Source organism: Podarcis vaucheri (genome assembly GCF_965113315.1).
Source record: "Podarcis vaucheri genome assembly, chromosome: 3".
NCBI classification, from domain to species: domain Eukaryota; kingdom Metazoa; phylum Chordata; class Lepidosauria; order Squamata; family Lacertidae; genus Podarcis; species Podarcis vaucheri.
This window is the reverse complement of record NC_138761.1, coordinates 102,352,354-102,369,537: the sequence shown is the minus strand read 5'-3', so window position 1 is coordinate 102,369,537 and position 17,184 is coordinate 102,352,354. Positions and strand designations below refer to the sequence as shown.

At 40.1% G+C, this 17,184-nt stretch overlaps 1 protein-coding gene across 5 annotated transcripts in view; it reads left to right on the top strand.

Annotated features, from left to right (window-relative positions):
- CSMD1 (CUB and Sushi multiple domains 1) overlaps positions 1-17,184 on the top strand; it is a 997,036-nt gene that overhangs the window by 891,022 nt on the left and 88,830 nt on the right. For all 5 annotated transcript variants that reach the window (XM_082215381.1, XM_082215380.1, XM_082215382.1 and 2 more), the window contains 5 exons: positions 3,464-3,533; positions 5,288-5,404; positions 7,287-7,496; positions 11,325-11,513; positions 15,191-15,368. In XM_082215381.1, coding sequence (XP_082071507.1) covers positions 3,464-3,533; positions 5,288-5,404; positions 7,287-7,496; positions 11,325-11,513; positions 15,191-15,368 — 764 coding nt within the window. The remainder of the gene's footprint in view (positions 1-3,463; positions 3,534-5,287; positions 5,405-7,286; positions 7,497-11,324; positions 11,514-15,190; positions 15,369-17,184) is intronic.

Below are 17,184 nucleotides of genomic sequence, written 5' to 3'. Positions count from 1 at the left end.
TGCCCTATATCAGGTCATAACCATCTAGTCCAGTACTGTCTTACTCTGAGTAACAGTCACTCTCCAGTGTTGAAGGCAAAGGCCTTTCATACCATCTATTGGGGCTGATGCCAGCAATTAAAACTGGGACCTTTTGTGAGCAAATCTTTTTCTCTGCCACTGGGTTATGATCCATCTCCAAATATGACAGTAAACTGTCAGACAACTGTTGTTTCAGACATGTTTGCCTGCCTCTGTACATCTCTTTCTTTTTCAAAGGACACTTGGAAGTTGTGGCTTCATTTAATTTTCCTTGGTATCTTCCTCCCTGTTCCTATTTCATTATTAATTCTGATTATTCTTAGATTTTTATTCTTTTCTATTGGTCCTTCTGCAAAGCAAATAAAATAGTCATTCATAATAAAATTAGTTTTGCTTGCATAATGGGCCTATCTTCTTGAAAGGTAAAATAGAGTTGATTTTCCATTTATATACCTGCTTCTCTGCCAGGGTTTCTTTTCTCTTTTTAAAGCCTTACATGCCTAATCAGACCTTTTTTGCAGTCTGTGGTTTTGCTTTTCTTAGTGGTAATTGCCATATTATGATAATGTGAGAATATATTAATGCAGTCTTCCTTGATTTATAAATAAATGTATGACCTTTCTTAGTGCAAAAATCTCACTGAGGCATAGATTCTGAGCTAGCATCAGTGCTGCTAAACACTAGAATGCAGACTGCAATATTACATTTGGTCTTCTTTTGCTGAAATCTAAATAAATAGTTTGCACATGCCAAAGTTCAAGTGAGTTCTCTGTCACAGTGTTTCTGACTGCCTTTCTTTGGGCAATGCATATGTTTTAAACACATCAGCCTACACTGACAAGTCACCAGTGGACAAACATATATTGTAGCTACCAGAATATATACATTTCTGCCATAAGTATGAATATAAAATATACAGTTGTACTTTGGAAGTTGAACGGAATGAGTTCTGGAAGTCCATTTAACTTCCAAACCTTTCAAAAATCAAAGTGTGGCTTCTGATTGGCTGCAGGAAGACCCGTCGGACGTTCAGCTTCCAAAAATAGTTCACAAACTGGAACACTCACTTCTGGGTTTGCAGCGTTCAGGAGCCAAAACGTTCGAGAACTAAGCTGTTCAAAAACCAAGGTATGACTGTAATCTAAAATTAGACCACTGAAAGTCAACAAGGAGAAGGGGTTAGGAATGGCATTATACAATAAATCATCAATGTCCACAGCAATACTACTATTTATGTATTTATTAAATTTGTTAGTATTTCTCAGCACAACCTAAGGCGACTTACAACCAACCATACAATCAGACAGAACCCCCACAGAGATACATTAAGACCAAGGTGGAAAACATCCTGCCCGCTTCTAAAAGGCTGCAGATAGTTAAAAGCCAAAGGCTTGGTTGTGGAGGAAATTTATTGCCTGGCACCTAAAGGACTACTACCGCATTGCTTTGTCAAGCACTTGGTTATATATTAGTACTACATTGTACTTCATGCTATGTCCTCTTGGGAAAACACAGGGCTAGCCTTAGACCTTGACAATGGGCTTCACTAGAATATGACACTTGTTTCAATGTTGTCATCACAAGAGTTAGATTGTTTTACTGCGGATGTATCCAGCAACATGTTCTGAACACAATAATGACGCATTAATGGTGGATTTATTCTGCTTTATTAGTTGTTCTGTGACATTTCCCCGATATGGCCACATTATCACTGTTTGAAAGCGTTGGAGGTGCTTCGCAAAACGAATCTCCACTGTATTATTCTTTGTTAAGAAAGAAAGAATCTAGGCATTTTAGGATTTGAAAGAGATGGATAAAAATATGCATGCTGTGGATAGAAATACTTTTCATCCTTCTCTCACAATAGCAGAACATGAGATCATCCAATGAAATGGAACGGTGGTAGTTGCCTCTCTCCATGAACCCATCCCTTCCTCCCTCCCTCCCTCCCTCCCTCCCTCCCTCTTCAAACCCACTCCCAACCCTTGGGGTGGAAAGGAGGAGTCAGGGAAGTCGGCTTTTGTGAGCCCAACTGTGTATGTTTTTCTGTGGCTGAAACCCTGTGAAATGTGAAATCTATAACCACAGTTTGTAACATTTTTGGCAGACTAACCACAACCCAACAAGGAATGGGACAACCTTGTTGTTGTTTAGTCATTTAGTCATATCCGACTCTTCGTGATCCCATGGACCAGAGCACGCCAGGCACTCCTGTCTTCCACTGCCTCCCGCAGTTTTGTCAGACTCATGCTGGTAGCTTCGAGAACACTATCAAACACACTATCCAACCATCTCGTCCTCTGTCTTCCCCTTCTCCTTGTCCCCTCCATCTTTCCCAAAATCAGGGTCTTTTTCCAGGGAGTCTTCTCCTGAGGTGGCCAAAGTATTGGAGTCTCAGCTTCAGGATCTGTCCTCCCAGTGAGCACTCAGGGCTGATTTCCTTAAGAATGGATAGGTTTGATCTTCTTGCAGTCCATGGGACTCTCAAGAGTCTTCTCCAGCACCATAATTCAAAAGGAACAACCTTATATCCATTCATCTCCATAGGTGCCAATGCCCTAGGTGCATGAGCACCCACAAAATTCCCCATGAAGGGGCCAGGCACCCACAAATTTCCGTGCCAGGACCATGCACACTGCATGGCACCCATGGTCGTGGAGTCAAGCTGGCATTCCTGTTTATCTCAGTGGGTTTTGGTTCATAGAATCACAGAATTCTGGAGCTGGAAGAGTCCCTGCAGGTCATCTAGTTCAACTCCTAGGAAGGAGAGTTGAGCTAACTGTTATACTGCAGCCACAGCACACGTGTTCTTTTGAAAGTTTATCCATATTGAGAATAACTTGGGTATAGATTACATTTGATTTAATTCCGCACTCTCTGTATGTATTTGACGAGAGAGATTTTTTTTAAAAAAAATCCGATCCAAACTATAATTTCACTAATTCTCGAATTGAAACCATGTACATTACATTGATTGGGCAGTATAGTTAAGACATTATGGCACAATCCTGTTCTGCGCTCTCCACTGAAAAAAGGGAGAGCAGTCTTTTAAAAAATCTCTTTCTACACCGAACCATTGTCTGATCTTGAAATAAATCCCATCCTTTGGTAGCATGGTGAAGAATGCAAATGAGGATGTTACATTGCTCTGCAAACCTATGCAATAATTGAGTTCAGAACAGTGGTTTTGAAACAGTTTCTTAAGACATGTGGCACAACTCATTTCCCATTTTAAAAGGAATTCTAATTATTGCAGTAGTCTTTTGTTTAACCTTAATTAGAAAACTGTCATGGGTAGTAAAGTGCAGGGGGAGAGTAATTGGCAAAAGGATTTCACTAGCAATGCTGGTGTTTTCTCCTTAGAATAATTATGCTAAATTGCCAGGGGAAAGCTGGAGAAACAGAGGACAATGATGAATCATTATTTTTTATTTTATTTTAGGGGCGCTCTCATATTTCTTGTATGCCTGGAACAGTTCGCCGTTGGAACTACCCTTCTCCTCTATGTATAGGTATGCATGCATACTTTTTGAACCATGTGTTATTAAGAATGACATAAGTACAAAACCAAAGTGTTAATTAGCAGCTGCAGTTTGTATCTGCTGATATCAAGCCCGTTAGACTGGAAAATGTCGCTTTTACACCTATCAGATGGTACCCTCGAACCATTGACCCTGATTATCCAGAATTAAGGGAAAGGTTTCTCCTTTTCTCATGTCTCGACTTTCCCTTTCATATACATGCTTTTTATTTAGTACACCTTCCCCTGTTGAATTAAAATGTGAATTAACATATTGATTCTGAAATATACTCGGGGTCGAGTGTGGGTTTCATGCTCTTTATTCAGCTCATAGTAGTGAGGAGGAATGGAAGTTCTCCCAAATGTCTGCTTTATATACACTATTTACACAATGGGCCCCACATGATTGGCTAATTCCGGGATTCTCCTGTAGGCCAATCAGGTTGCGGATTTTACTTCCACCTGGAGCTGGATTGGGTGGCTCCTGCAGACCAATCAAACTGCTGCGTTCTGGATCATATTGTTCTAGGACCCATCAGACTGCTGTATTTTGGATCCTATTCAACTCAGTACATAACAGACTCATAGAACCTGCTGCTGAATGATAAGTCTCAGAATCCCCAGCAGCATGGCTCATTGGCTGGCCAGGGATGATGGGAGTTGTAGTTCAACAACATCTAGTGCACCATAGTCTAGCCACCCCTGGTATAAAAAAGGTAAAGGACCCCTGACAGTTTAGTCCAGTCATGAACGACTCTGGGGTTGCGGTGCTCATCTCGCATTACTGGCCAAGGGAGCTGGTGTTTGTCCGCAGACAGTTTTTCCGGGTCATGTTGCCAGCATGACTAAGCCGCTTCTGGCGAAACCAGAGCAGCGCACGGAAACGCCATTTACCGTCCCACCAGAGCGGTATCTATTTATCTACTTGCACTGGCATGCTTTCGAACTGCTAGGTTTGCAGGAGCTGGGGCCGAACAACGGGAGCTCACCCCATCGCGGGGATTCGAACCGCCAACCTTCTGATTTAGACCACAGCGCCACCCATGTCCTCACCCTGGTAGAGAACACCTTATAATTGGCCGAGCCAGTATTACTGTCTACATATTGCGGAAGAGTAGTGGGGATTTTGACAGTGTTGGTGATTTACATAAGATAACCTTGTGCCTAAGGTGATATTTGAACCGTTATCTTACGTATGTGAGCTGAATAATTTAATATAAAATGTGCAGATTAATGCAAAAAAGAGAGAAATAATTAAATCACCCCTTTGTCATGCTTGAATCATATAGAAACCAGTATAATTTCAGTGTTCAGAATATAAAGTGACATGCGAAGAATATTTTCTGACCTGTCAATGTAATGTATGGATGGCCGTTTTATAATTGAAACTTATAAGGGGTCATTCTACACTTCATATGATGCCTGGACGTACCAATGGGTGTATGCTGTGGTTAGTAATTTCTTGCTGGAGCAGACTTGCCCAAAGGAGTCTTTTTATCTATAGAGGTTTCTCCATTAACTTCAATGTCAAATGCTGCCCTCTGCATGAAAAAGAATCCATGTGTAGAGCTGTCAGAGTGAATGGGGAAGCCTGTTCAGATAAGAGCCTTCTGTGTACAATGTAGTGCTCTGTGTTGGTTCAAGTGTACAATGTAGTTCTCTTCAGTTACATGAACATTGCATAAGTAATACATCATTCAATAAACCATGAAATATAATAGCATTATTTTATTTTATTTTCAATAGCCAAATGTGGTGGGACACTGACAAATATGGCTGGAGTGATACTGAGCCCAGGGTTCCCAGGAAACTATCCCAGTAACCTGGGCTGCGTGTGGAAGATATTATTGCCTGTTGGATATGGTAAGAATCTTGATGATGATGATGATGATGATGATGATGATGATACATTTCAGCTCAACCATAGAATTTTTGATCTCTCTGGCAGTTCCCTAACTTCCAAAACAATGACTGCCACATATTTCTTCTTGTCTGTCTGTCTATCTAGACACATAGATAGATCTATATAGGCACATTGTACATTGGCCATGAGCACATTGTGGAAAGGTGAACAGTATAACAATAACATAGCCACTGCTTTTGTGTGTTGCTTTATCCAGAGAAAAAGCAGTTTTATGATTGCAATTGGAAATCTCCATCTATTCTCCACCCATTTGCTACTTCTTTTTTCTCATACAGGAGTCCTCCACAGTCACCGCCCCCTATTCTACCAGCAGGGCTCAATAGAGGGAGAGTTGTTTGCATGCCTGATGATAAGTGTAGGGAGGGAGGGATCAGGTCCAACATTTACTTTTAGTAAAAAAGCATTGTTTGTGAAATCTCTCTGCCTCATTCCGAGTAGTTTTAAGTTGGAATGGTGGCTCGAAATAAAGCACTTAACACCTAACTCAATTTGATCTGTCCTTTCTCAGTCCTCTAACAAGAGGCCAGGCTACCCACTTTGCATTCCTTTCCCTTTTCTTCAGATGTGTTTCCTGGTAATCTATACATTATTCATGAGGAGAAGATAATAAGGCTATATGTTTATCATCACAAACTAGATTGAAAAGTCCCAAACGCTTCTTATCCAAATAATTTCATGGGTAGCTAGAACTTGTTTACAACCTTCTTGGGCTCATTAGCAAATTGCAGCTGTGTCTTTAAGGGAAAGCATTTTAGGATAGATAATAATTAGGATGGTGTGATTTTTGCAGATAAATAGAAAGATAGGAGTCTGGAACAAAATGAAAATACAATTTCTCACTATTAAAAAAAAATTAGCAACTTATGAGATTTTGGCTGTATACACATGTAGCTGTGGCAGTAAGCCTTGTACAATTAAACAGGGCTTACTTCTGAGTAGACATGTATAGGTCTGCACTGTTAGCTAATTAAAATTGGCCTGTTGTTGAACACTTAGCTAGGTATTCATTTATTTTATGTATTAACAGCTTTCCTTCCTTACGTGGATTTATGTAATATAATACACTAAGTAAAGATAATATTATGTGCTCAGCTAATTAGTTAAATTAATCAGTTTGGTTATTATAAATCCAGCTATAATGTCAGGTTCTTAATAATTAAGCTTGTTTTTAAAATAATGCCCTGCTTGTATTTTAGGGATTTGTATAGAGGTTAGACACTAATTACTTTGTGGATAATAGAAACTGTATGGTTTTAAAAGGTACCTATGTTGCAGTATGGATTCCTTTTGCTATATATATATATATATATATATATTACAACATTATCTGTCTCCTGGACAGCTTTTATTAGGGGTCCCATTTGCAAAACACATGAGCTTGCATCGTAGCTTCCATTTTCTGATTACTACAGTGGTACTTCGGGTTAAGTACTTAATTCGTTCCGGAGGTTCGTACTTAACCTGAAACTGTTCTTAACCTGAAGCACCACTTTAGCTAATGGGGCTTCCCGCTGCTGCCGCGCCGCCGGAGCACGATTTCTGTTCTCATCCTGAAGCAAAGTTCTTAACCTGAGCTACTATTTCTGGGTTAGTGGAGTCTTTAACCTGAAGCGTATGTAACCTGAAGTGTATGTAACCTGAAGTGTATGTAACCTGAGGTACCACTGTACGTAGTTCTGCTCATGGAGCAGTGGCTTTACGCCTCTTCTGGAAATCCATTTCTGGTGGTTGGGGGGACTCTACAGAGCAGTATGCCCCAGTGCTGTGGTTACAACAGGACTGATAGGTAATATCATTTTTATTACATTTTTCCCCATACAGGGGCACATATACAGTTTCTGAACTTCTCCACCGAAGCTAACCATGACTTCCTTGAAATCCAGAATGGTCCATATCACACTAGTTCTATGATTGGCCAGTTCAGTGGAACAGACCTCCCGCCATCTTTATTAAGCACAACGCATGAAACTCTCATCCATTTTTACAGTGATCACTCGGAAAATAGGCAAGGATTTAAACTTGTATATCAAGGTGAGCGACCGGTGACATAACCTTAATTCTATAATTTGAGGACTTAAATAATTGTCTTCTCCTATGTAAATCTGACAGAGTGTTAAGATCATATTCTCAGCCCCTTCTCTTAGGTTTGCATGCCATCAGGTGACTGGTTCCCAGCGAGTCTCTTTTGTTGTTGTGGCCCATTGTCTGTAGAATTTCCTCCCTGGGGAAGCTTTCCTGGTTCTATACCTGTTTTCTTTTCATTGCCAGGTGAAGACCTCTTTCTCATTTTTTCTTCCCTTGGGCTTGTTAGGTTTATGCATGTTGGAATTTGTTCTGTGGCAGTTTTGCCATTTTGCCTTGGTGCTTTGTATTTATATTATTTTATTTAAAATGTGAACTGGTCTGGACAATAAATGTCCTATTAAACATTTCATAATTCTCAACGCTAGAAATATATGTTTTTGTGATGTGTTCATTTATTAGCAGTTTGCTTAATGCCCAATGATTGGAAAGGAAACTAGAGTGTTTTTAGCCTCCTCTGGATTGTGGCCAGTATTGGTATGGATGTAGTTAGAAAGCCACAGTATTTTTCGGAGGATAAGTGTGTAACTGGGGAAAGTTTTGAATGGAAATAAATGTAATAAACATTTTTAAGCTCATCTGGGTCCCAAGTCAAAGCTTATGTGTTCTCATTTCCCAGGCTTTTGGGCTCTTAATTTGAAGGATGGCATCACAGCCTCTTTTGGTGAAGTGGGACCTTTCGTCCTTCTTTTTACATTTGCTGTGTTTTTAGCCTTTTAGTTGTATTTCTGTGCTTTCAGTATACAAAGGTAAAGGGTAAAAAAGGTAAAGAACCCCTGGACGGTTAAGTGGAATCGTGGCGCTCATCTTGCTTTCAGGCTGAGGGAGCCGGCATTTGTCCACAGACAGCTTTACAGGTCATGTGGCCAGCATGACTAAACCGCTTCTGGCGCAACGGAACACCGTGACAGAAACCAGAGTGCACGGAAATGGTGTTTACCTTCCTGTCACAGGGTATCTATTTCTTTACTTGCACTCGCGTGCTTTCAAACTGCTAGGTTGGAAGGATCTGGGATAGAGCAACAGGAGCTCACTCCACCACCTTTGACTGGACTTAACCGTCCAGGGGTCCTTTACCTTTCACTATATAATATACAACAAATGATGATAAATAATAATTATTATTTTTGTTTTATAATTAGCATGGGTTGAGGGATACTTTTACCAATGCACGTTCCATGTTTTATAAGGTGTGTTGGTGTCTTAAAAAAAATAATAGTATGTCTGATTACAGTTGGTGCATAAAGTTTGTATTATGATTTTTTTCTGTTACTTGAATTATGATTAGTTATTTTTGCCAAATTCCTGAGGTAGGTTTCCCCTGAATCATGTTGGGCAATTTACTATTTCATTAAAGTTCCCTATTATTTTATCCAAACCATTTTGATACTTCCTCTTGTGTTGCTTCTCTCTCTATCTGTGTCTCTCCACCCCCACCCCTTTTTGTATAGTACAGCCTCATTCATTCCTCCACTCTTACTCTCTACGCTAACTTCAAGCTGGCTGCAATTGGAGAATTTACTGAAATGAATAAAAATGCCAAACTCCTTGAGACCTACCTTCTTCAAGGCCAAGGGCATTCTATGTTCTGTTAATTCATAAGGGGTTTATGCATGCTGAGAAAAAAAGGACTAGAAAGGGTTAAGTTAGGTGTGCTCGTTAATTTGGGGTGTGCTTGTCCTGCACCTGCAACTAGTTAAGCATGTGAGAGTTAGTCAGCTCAATCTAAAGTATAAATACACTTGTGTTTGAAGCAAGTTTGTTCTTAGCCCCTGCTCTTGGCCAGCGCCTAGTCTGTGTTGGAATGTTGCAAGGAGACTGTATTCTGTTGGAAGGAATGTGAATTACAACTGTATGTAACCTACAAGGTGTGGAATGGCTTTATGCTACCAGTAAAGGGACTGACTCTACCTAGAACTGTATGGTGTATGGACACTCTCTGCTGGTATGTTGAATGGGACTCTGCACATGCCCCAACATGTTCTGCATTTAATAATAATAATAATGTTGTTATTTATACTCCACCCATCTGGCTGCGTTGCAAGGTTTTTCCTCCTTGTTCTTGCTTTTCGGCAACCAGTTGTCGTGTTGTCCTGGTGTCTCCTTTCATCCTTCTATATGGGTTTATGAATGAAAGGGGGGGGAGAGAATGTGTAGTGGAATGATAAAGGGCAGGCTGATCATTCTTTGAAAAGCTGTGAACATAGGTAATTGGATTATTGCTTCCATAAAAAGCAATTTCAAAAAACAGTGAATAACGCTTACTTGTTTCTTTATAATTTGCATCATCAGCATTCTTGTGTAAAAAAAACAAGGAGAGTCCTGCTTGATTTGACCAAGGTTCATCCAGTTCAGTATCCAGGCCAATCAATTGTCTCAAGGAGCCCACAAGGAGGACATGAAAGCAATACAGTATTACCAGTTGTTCCATGCACCCCAGCACTAGCATTTAGTGCAGCGGTTCTCAACCTGTGGGTCCCCATATGTTGTTGGACTAGCGAGGCCAGAGCTCGGGGATGATGGAAGTTGTAGTTCAACAACATCTGAGGACTCACAGGTTGAGAACCGCTGATTTAGTGGCATGCTGCCTCTGTACCTGGAACGTCCATAGAACCATCATGATTAGTAGTTGCAGCCACTATTAGTGTTCACTCCATGAATCTATGCAACCTCCTTTTAAAACCATCTAAGGTGGTGATCATCACCACATCTTGTTGCACAGTTTGAGAATTATCACGCAAGAGTGTGATAGACTTTGATTAGCCTGCATTGTCAGGCATTCTAGGTGGTTATGTTGCCAATAAATGACTATTGGAGAACCTTCATGGTGTGACAGGGAGAGAATTACGGTTCTGGCATTTACGCAGTGCTCTTCAGTACTTAAGGAAATGCAGTATACCAGAGAGGAAAGCCTTCCATTGATTTATCTAATATGTGAATGGCTTGCATTGTACTTCAAGATGGTGTTGCATTGATTTGTAAGTAAGGTGGTGAATTTTCAAGCTTTGAACATGATTTATATAATATGGGGCTAATTAACAAGTCATGAAGCTATCTATAAATCATGTTGCTCATTTTTTGTGTGTCTCGGCACTGATTTATAAGTCAAGTCATTCATTTGATTTATATATCATGTCTTCGATTTACATGCCTTTACAGAGGTCAAAACTGTGATTCAGTGATGCGCCTGTCCTAATACAGCATTACTGGGTGAAAACTGAACAAACTGAAGCATTAGCAACAAGACATTAACAGCAAGCAGAAATTGGGTTAATATGTTTTTATCTGGAGGTGGGGTGGGGAGAACAGCAGCAAACCTGAAGCCTGCAGCAATGCAGATGTTTATCAGATAACTGCTATGTTTCTGTAAAAAAAAAATAATGCTTCTCTAATAGAGGAGTAGTTGTACGATGACTATTTAAACTTTTTACTCTAAAACTTGCAAGTCAACATAGTGAACATATGAAATGCATTAAAATAGTTCCAGCTAGGTGGCATCTGTTGGGTTGAGCAGAAATATTGCTGTCACAGACCTTAACTATATACTACAAATTCCTGATGCTTATTGTATATAATTTGCCTTATGAGGAGAAGCCTTGTCTTAAAATATACTATTTTCAAAACATTTCCTGCCTTTGCCAATAGGAAAAAACTTGAGCTGGTTACCTGCAATGTTGAATATAGGGAATCATCATCCAAGCATTTTTCTCCCTTTCGATTCTCAACCAGTGTAACTGTTACTTTAAAAAAATTGTCCCACTTTTCTTTTTCTTGCAGCATATGAATTACAAAATTGTCCAGATCCTCCTCCGTTTTTCAATGGATATATCATTAATTCCGATTACAGCGTGGGCCAGTCAATATCTTTTGAGTGCTATCCAGGATATGTATTGATTGGTCCTTCTGTTCTCACTTGCCACCATGGGATCAACAGGAACTGGAACTACCCCTTTCCAAAATGTGAAGGTAAATTTTGCTCATTGTAATAATAGTTGACTCTTAGTATTCTCTCGACATTATATATTCAATGAAATGAGATGGAAAATTGCAGAAAACCCTATGCATGAGGGCTGAAAATGATATCGACCACTAATAGAGATGTTCCAACATCCACGCACCACTTCAGTTCATAACTGGGCTCAAGAAACCAAGGCGCTCCTCTCCAAAATTGGGGGACAGCTTGGTTTATTACACATTGAACTCCTTCATATCCCAGATGACATAATTAGGTAAACAACTACCCTTTCTCACATTTCTCCATCAGCCTCCAAATCCTCTTCTTTTCGCCTACCTGGCCACACCTGTAGCACATGGGGAAGTATTTCCTCCCCTAGACCTAACAATGTTCGAGGATTTCTGAAGGTGTCTTGAACCCTCGAAAAATTATGCTGTTTCATGCATGGATTTCCAAACTGGTTGAGTGAACTGCGTGTACGAATGTGTCCTAAGAACAGAGTCCACCCTCTTTGGTTCAAAAGCCAAGGCTACACACAAACTTTTTCAGTAAATGCTAAAATCTTGCCTCTCAGCTGCTTCAACACCCCTTCTCACCCTTTCCCTGCCAAACAACTGATCTGCAGATTTTAGCAGTTTTCAGATAACTTCCTTGCACATGTTTCTTTGTGTTGAAGCCCCCTGTGTTCAATTATTTGCCTGCAGTGGTTATTCAAATATATATCACAGCTTGCAATGTTGGTTGGCCTGCCCTTTGTGCACCTGGGTATATAAATTTATAACTCGGTACTGTGTTGCCCTATTTATATTTTAAATGTAGTTTATAACTCAGCCACATATTTCAGTTCTTTCACTCTGAATCACCTCAAATTACTTTGAAATTTTGCACATTATACATAGAGGGAAAAGAGCGAATTATTCTGTGCCTTGCCTAGAATTTCAATTAATTATACTGAAATGCTATAATTAAAATAACTTTCTCACGTCCGTAAATGGATATCCTTGACAAAAGCAGAACAATGAAAATGACCAATATCATCTTCCTTTGTCATGCAAAAGAGCCAGATGGGAACCTGCATACTAAGTTGCATCATGCCTAGACATCAAATCAAATACAACTTTTTTCAAAGCTACTAGTAGTGACTATATTATTTGTATTGTGGTTTGTTTTTTTTAAGTGTATGAATAGTGTTGTAGAACCTATGGATCTGCAACATCCGAGAGAGCACTCCGGTGTTAAAGCGGAAGATCCGCTATTGGATTCCCTGCTTCCTGATGCCACAGAAAGGTCTGAGGTTCTGACCAACCAGTGTAAAAACTCTGACATGGTGCTGTCAAATAGTAAGCAGTTTTGGGGCTTTTTGGGAAGGGTCAGAAAAGGCTTGCATCTAAAAGATCCCAAGTCTTTTCAGCTGCACAACACCCCCCTCTCCAAATGGATGATTCAGATTGCAGCCTTAGAGTGACTAGAATGGTAAGTGGCCAAGATTTTTTTATGTATTCAAACTTCCAATGTGTTCAATGAATGGAAGTCATTTTCTTTAATGTAGGGTAACTCAGCAAGTAAAACCACTGTCATACACTTAACATCTGCAGATTTTCCTTTGAGCTATATTGCGTTTTGGCAAAAAACATCAATCAGATTTAGGTCAGGTTCTTAATGAAGAAAAAGCTACTACCTCCCCATATTAACTAGGATGTTTAAATAGTTTCAAATAGTTAAATTGCCTCCTTACATTGTTATTTTGAGCATGCTCACGGAAGAGGGAGTAAGCATTTTGTGTGCTAAACATTGAGAAATACAGTAAGACATATTTCAGCTTCTTTTCCACCTCTCACAGTCAAGTCCAACAAGAGGAGAGTCAGTCTGTAGAATCAAGTCACGTATACTCATTGTTAATTGACCTGACCCTATTGTTAAGTGGATAAAATGGGAAGGAAGTTGTGACTACAGGGATCACAAGAAAAGAGAAAGTGACATTGCAGGGCAGAAGGTGATGTTACCCAATTCAATTGATTCTTTATCCCTTTCTTTGAGGAGGAATAATCACATGAGTCATCACATTCTTCTGCACAATTGGATGCACTTCCAATTAGAAGCAGATTTATCAGTGGGATTTGATCAAAAGGAAGAATATGGTGGGCTGAATCTATTTGTGCTATTTTTAAAAAAAGGTATTTTGTTGTAGTCCCAAAAAGCAGCTCACAAACCAAGGAAGCTTGGGGAGCTCCTTGTGGCAACTTGCTTTGACAAGAGTTGGACTTTGGAGCCTCTGTCTCCAATTCAACTCTCCTAGGCTTTTCCCTTTTAGAAGATTAGAGTTTTGTAAAAGCCAACCCTGTAGCTTGAAGATTTAGGGATGGCATTCCTTCTGCCTCTTTGGCCCCTCACCTGATGCTATTGGACTGGCACAGCTGAAAGGAGTTGTAGTCCGAAACATCTGGCACTAGATTAAAGAAGGTGCACTAGCAGATGATAGTACAGTCTAATCTCAGCTCCCGAATGCCTCCATTTTCAAACATTTTGTCTCCCGAACACCCAAAACCCGGAAGTAAATGCTCCGGATTTTGAACATTTTTCAGAAGCCAGACATCTGACGCGGCTTCCACGTAAGTGCAGGAAGCTCCTGCAGCCAATCAGAAGCCACGCCTCGGTTGTTGAACATTTTGGAAGCCAAAAGGGCTTCCAGAACGGATTATGTTCAACCACCGAGGTTTGACTGTGTTGCAGCAGCATTTCCTGAGCACTGTTATGTGGAGGGTACAGGTGTAGTCATGTGCCCTCAGTGCCATCTGTTCATGATCCATCAACATGCTCACCTGCACTGTCCCCACCCCCCGCAGAAGATGGTACAGTGGTGCCTCGCAAGACGAAAAGAATCCGTTCTGTGATTCTCTTCGTCTAGCGGTTTTTTCGTCTTGCGAAGCAAGCCCATTGACGTATTAGCGGATTAGCGCTATTAGCGGCTTATCTGCTGATCGGATCAGCTGATAAGCGGCTTAGCGGCTTAGAAAAAGGGGGGGAGGGGAAAAAACCAGCAGGAACTCGCAAGACATTGTCATCTTGCGAAGCAAGCCCATGGGAAATTCGTTTTGCGAAGCACCTCCAAAACGGAAAACTCTTTCGTCTACTGAGTTTTCTGTCTTGCGAGGCATTCGTCTTGCGGGGCACCACTGTATAGGCTTATTACTGAAAGGTAACCAACCATGTGAATTTGCTTTTTTGAACTCTGCTATGCCATCATCATCATTTTTTAATTTGTATACTGACTTTCTATCTTACAATACAAGCTGAAGAAACAAAAAATGTACATCTTATAACAACCTAATGCAATACAAAAATGTGATAATAAAACTTGAAAATAGGCAACCTATATCAAAAAGTAACATTCAACAATCATTAGAATAGTATTAAATAATAATAACATATAAAAGTTAAACAGAAATCCACTCAACAGTTACAATAAATAATTTCTAAACTATAATCAATAAAACAACGGCAAGCCACAGTACATAAAATAATACAATACAAATTGAAGAGCAGAGACCAGAGGGTGGGGCAAGGCAGGTGGAAGGAGGCCTTGCCTGATGGAGTCTCTCCCCTCACAGTCTTAAACGTAAAGCAAATCACTGTCCTGACTTAACCATGCATCCTTACTTTTTAACACTCCCGTTCCTTTCCTTTTCAGCTCCTTGTGGCTATAATGTAACATCTGAAAATGGTACTGTGTACTCCCCAGGATTTCCAGATGAATATCCAAATTCAAAAGATTGTACGTGGCTTATTACTGTGCCCCAGGGCCATGGAATCTATATCAATTTCACCTTACTCCAAACAGAACTAGTGAATGACTACATTGCAGTTTGGTATGTGAACTTTTATTACCGTAAAGGCTTTGATCAATCTGAACTTCGCCTCAATCCAGAATAATTGAACTGTTGGTGTTCATGTGTGCATGTGTATTAGTTAGTTAGTTAGTTTGTATACAGAGCAGAATTTGTTGGCTAGCAAGTTTCTATCCTGCTTGAAAGATCTGTTTTGAAACACAGGGAGGCTGTGAGAAGGTGAGTCTTCTCTCCAACATGAAAGCCAGCCTGTGAAGCTCTATTTTGATTCTGGAACATTTCCCACATGAAGTTGCTTGGAAAAAAAAGGATTGCATCATATTTTGTGGTCATCAATGCAAAGAAAGCACTCGGTTCTATTTCTCTTTCCCACCCTTGTCCAGGGAGTCTGAACTGACGCTTGGAGGTAGTCACAGCCTAAACATGAGTAAACAAATTAAAATTGACAAGGCAAGAGACAGGATAACTTCTGGTCCAGGGATAGGGGCCTAACTTGTTGAATTAGTACCTGCAGATCTGGACATAGTAACACATGCCCTATTTATATCGCATCAGGACTACTGCAATTGGTCCAAATCAAATTGAGGCAGCCAAGTTGATAACTGGAGCTGCTTACTCCCTTTTTGAAACTACTGCATTGCCTTCCAGTTCATTTCTGGGCCCAGTTCAAAGTGCTGATGATGCAGCTTTAAAGCTCTTTGTGGTATGGCTTCAGGACATTTGAAGGGGTGACCTTTTATAAATGAGCCTGCCTCCTTATTAAGACTACCAGTGGAGGCTTTTCTGCATGTCCCAACAAATTCTGAAATACATCTGATTGTAACCAAGGAGAGGGCCTTCTCTCCAGGTTCTGGAACTTGCTATCTCATTAGTGGACTTCCACTTAATTATATAGACATTGGTTCACCAGAACACCTGAAAGCAGCTTTACTTTTTATTTTTAAAATTGTTTTAATATTTGCTGCTCTTAATTTTTGTGGTGTTGTTTTAATGTTATTAGCTATTAACTGTTATTAGCTATTAACTGTTATTAGCTATTAACTGTTGATAGCTGCCTTGAAGTCTTGGGGCAGGGGGAAGGTGGAGTAAAAATATTTTTAGTAATAATTGGGTGTATTTCCTGAATAGCATTTTGAAATACTGTGGGGCATAATTTGTACCTTACCTGAATAGCACAGGAATAGCTAAAGTGCAGCTGCTTACAGGGCTACTCTGATGGGCAGTAATTATGTCGGTGGACCAACAAATTTCGTGCCTGCTGATGCCTTTCTTTTTGAGCACGTGTTGGAGAAATATGGAAATGCCAGTAATATTGGAACAAGTAGTAGGTGTCCATTACAATATATTGGATTTGAAAATAATTTTATGGGACATTTTGCACTTTCATTCTACTGTTATACCTGTCCCCAGCTGACTGGATAGGAATGGGCTATAAATTCAAAAATATATTCATTGCATAATTGTATATGCCTAACCAGCTATGATCAAAATGCCACATTTCGTTGTGTTAGCAATTTAAATTAACAATGCTTTCAGTTGTGAGGGGAGCCACTGGGGCCATTCTCTTCCCAGAGGCAAATGTTTTCCCATCCATCTGCTAGCTCAAATGCTGAGTCCTAGAAATGCCACTGCCATTCAGAGATGCCTGCTTGGGGGAAAAAACGTGTTGAATTTTTCAGATCCCTGTTTTTCTCACAGTACATATTTTGAGAAGGATTATATAGCAGATGGGCCAGTCAGTCCTCCTTTGAACTACATATTGCCCTTTTCCTGAGTTGGTATCAAAAAGATTAGAACCACTGGGAAGGTCTAAACAGCTTATGTCTTTTGCACTAAA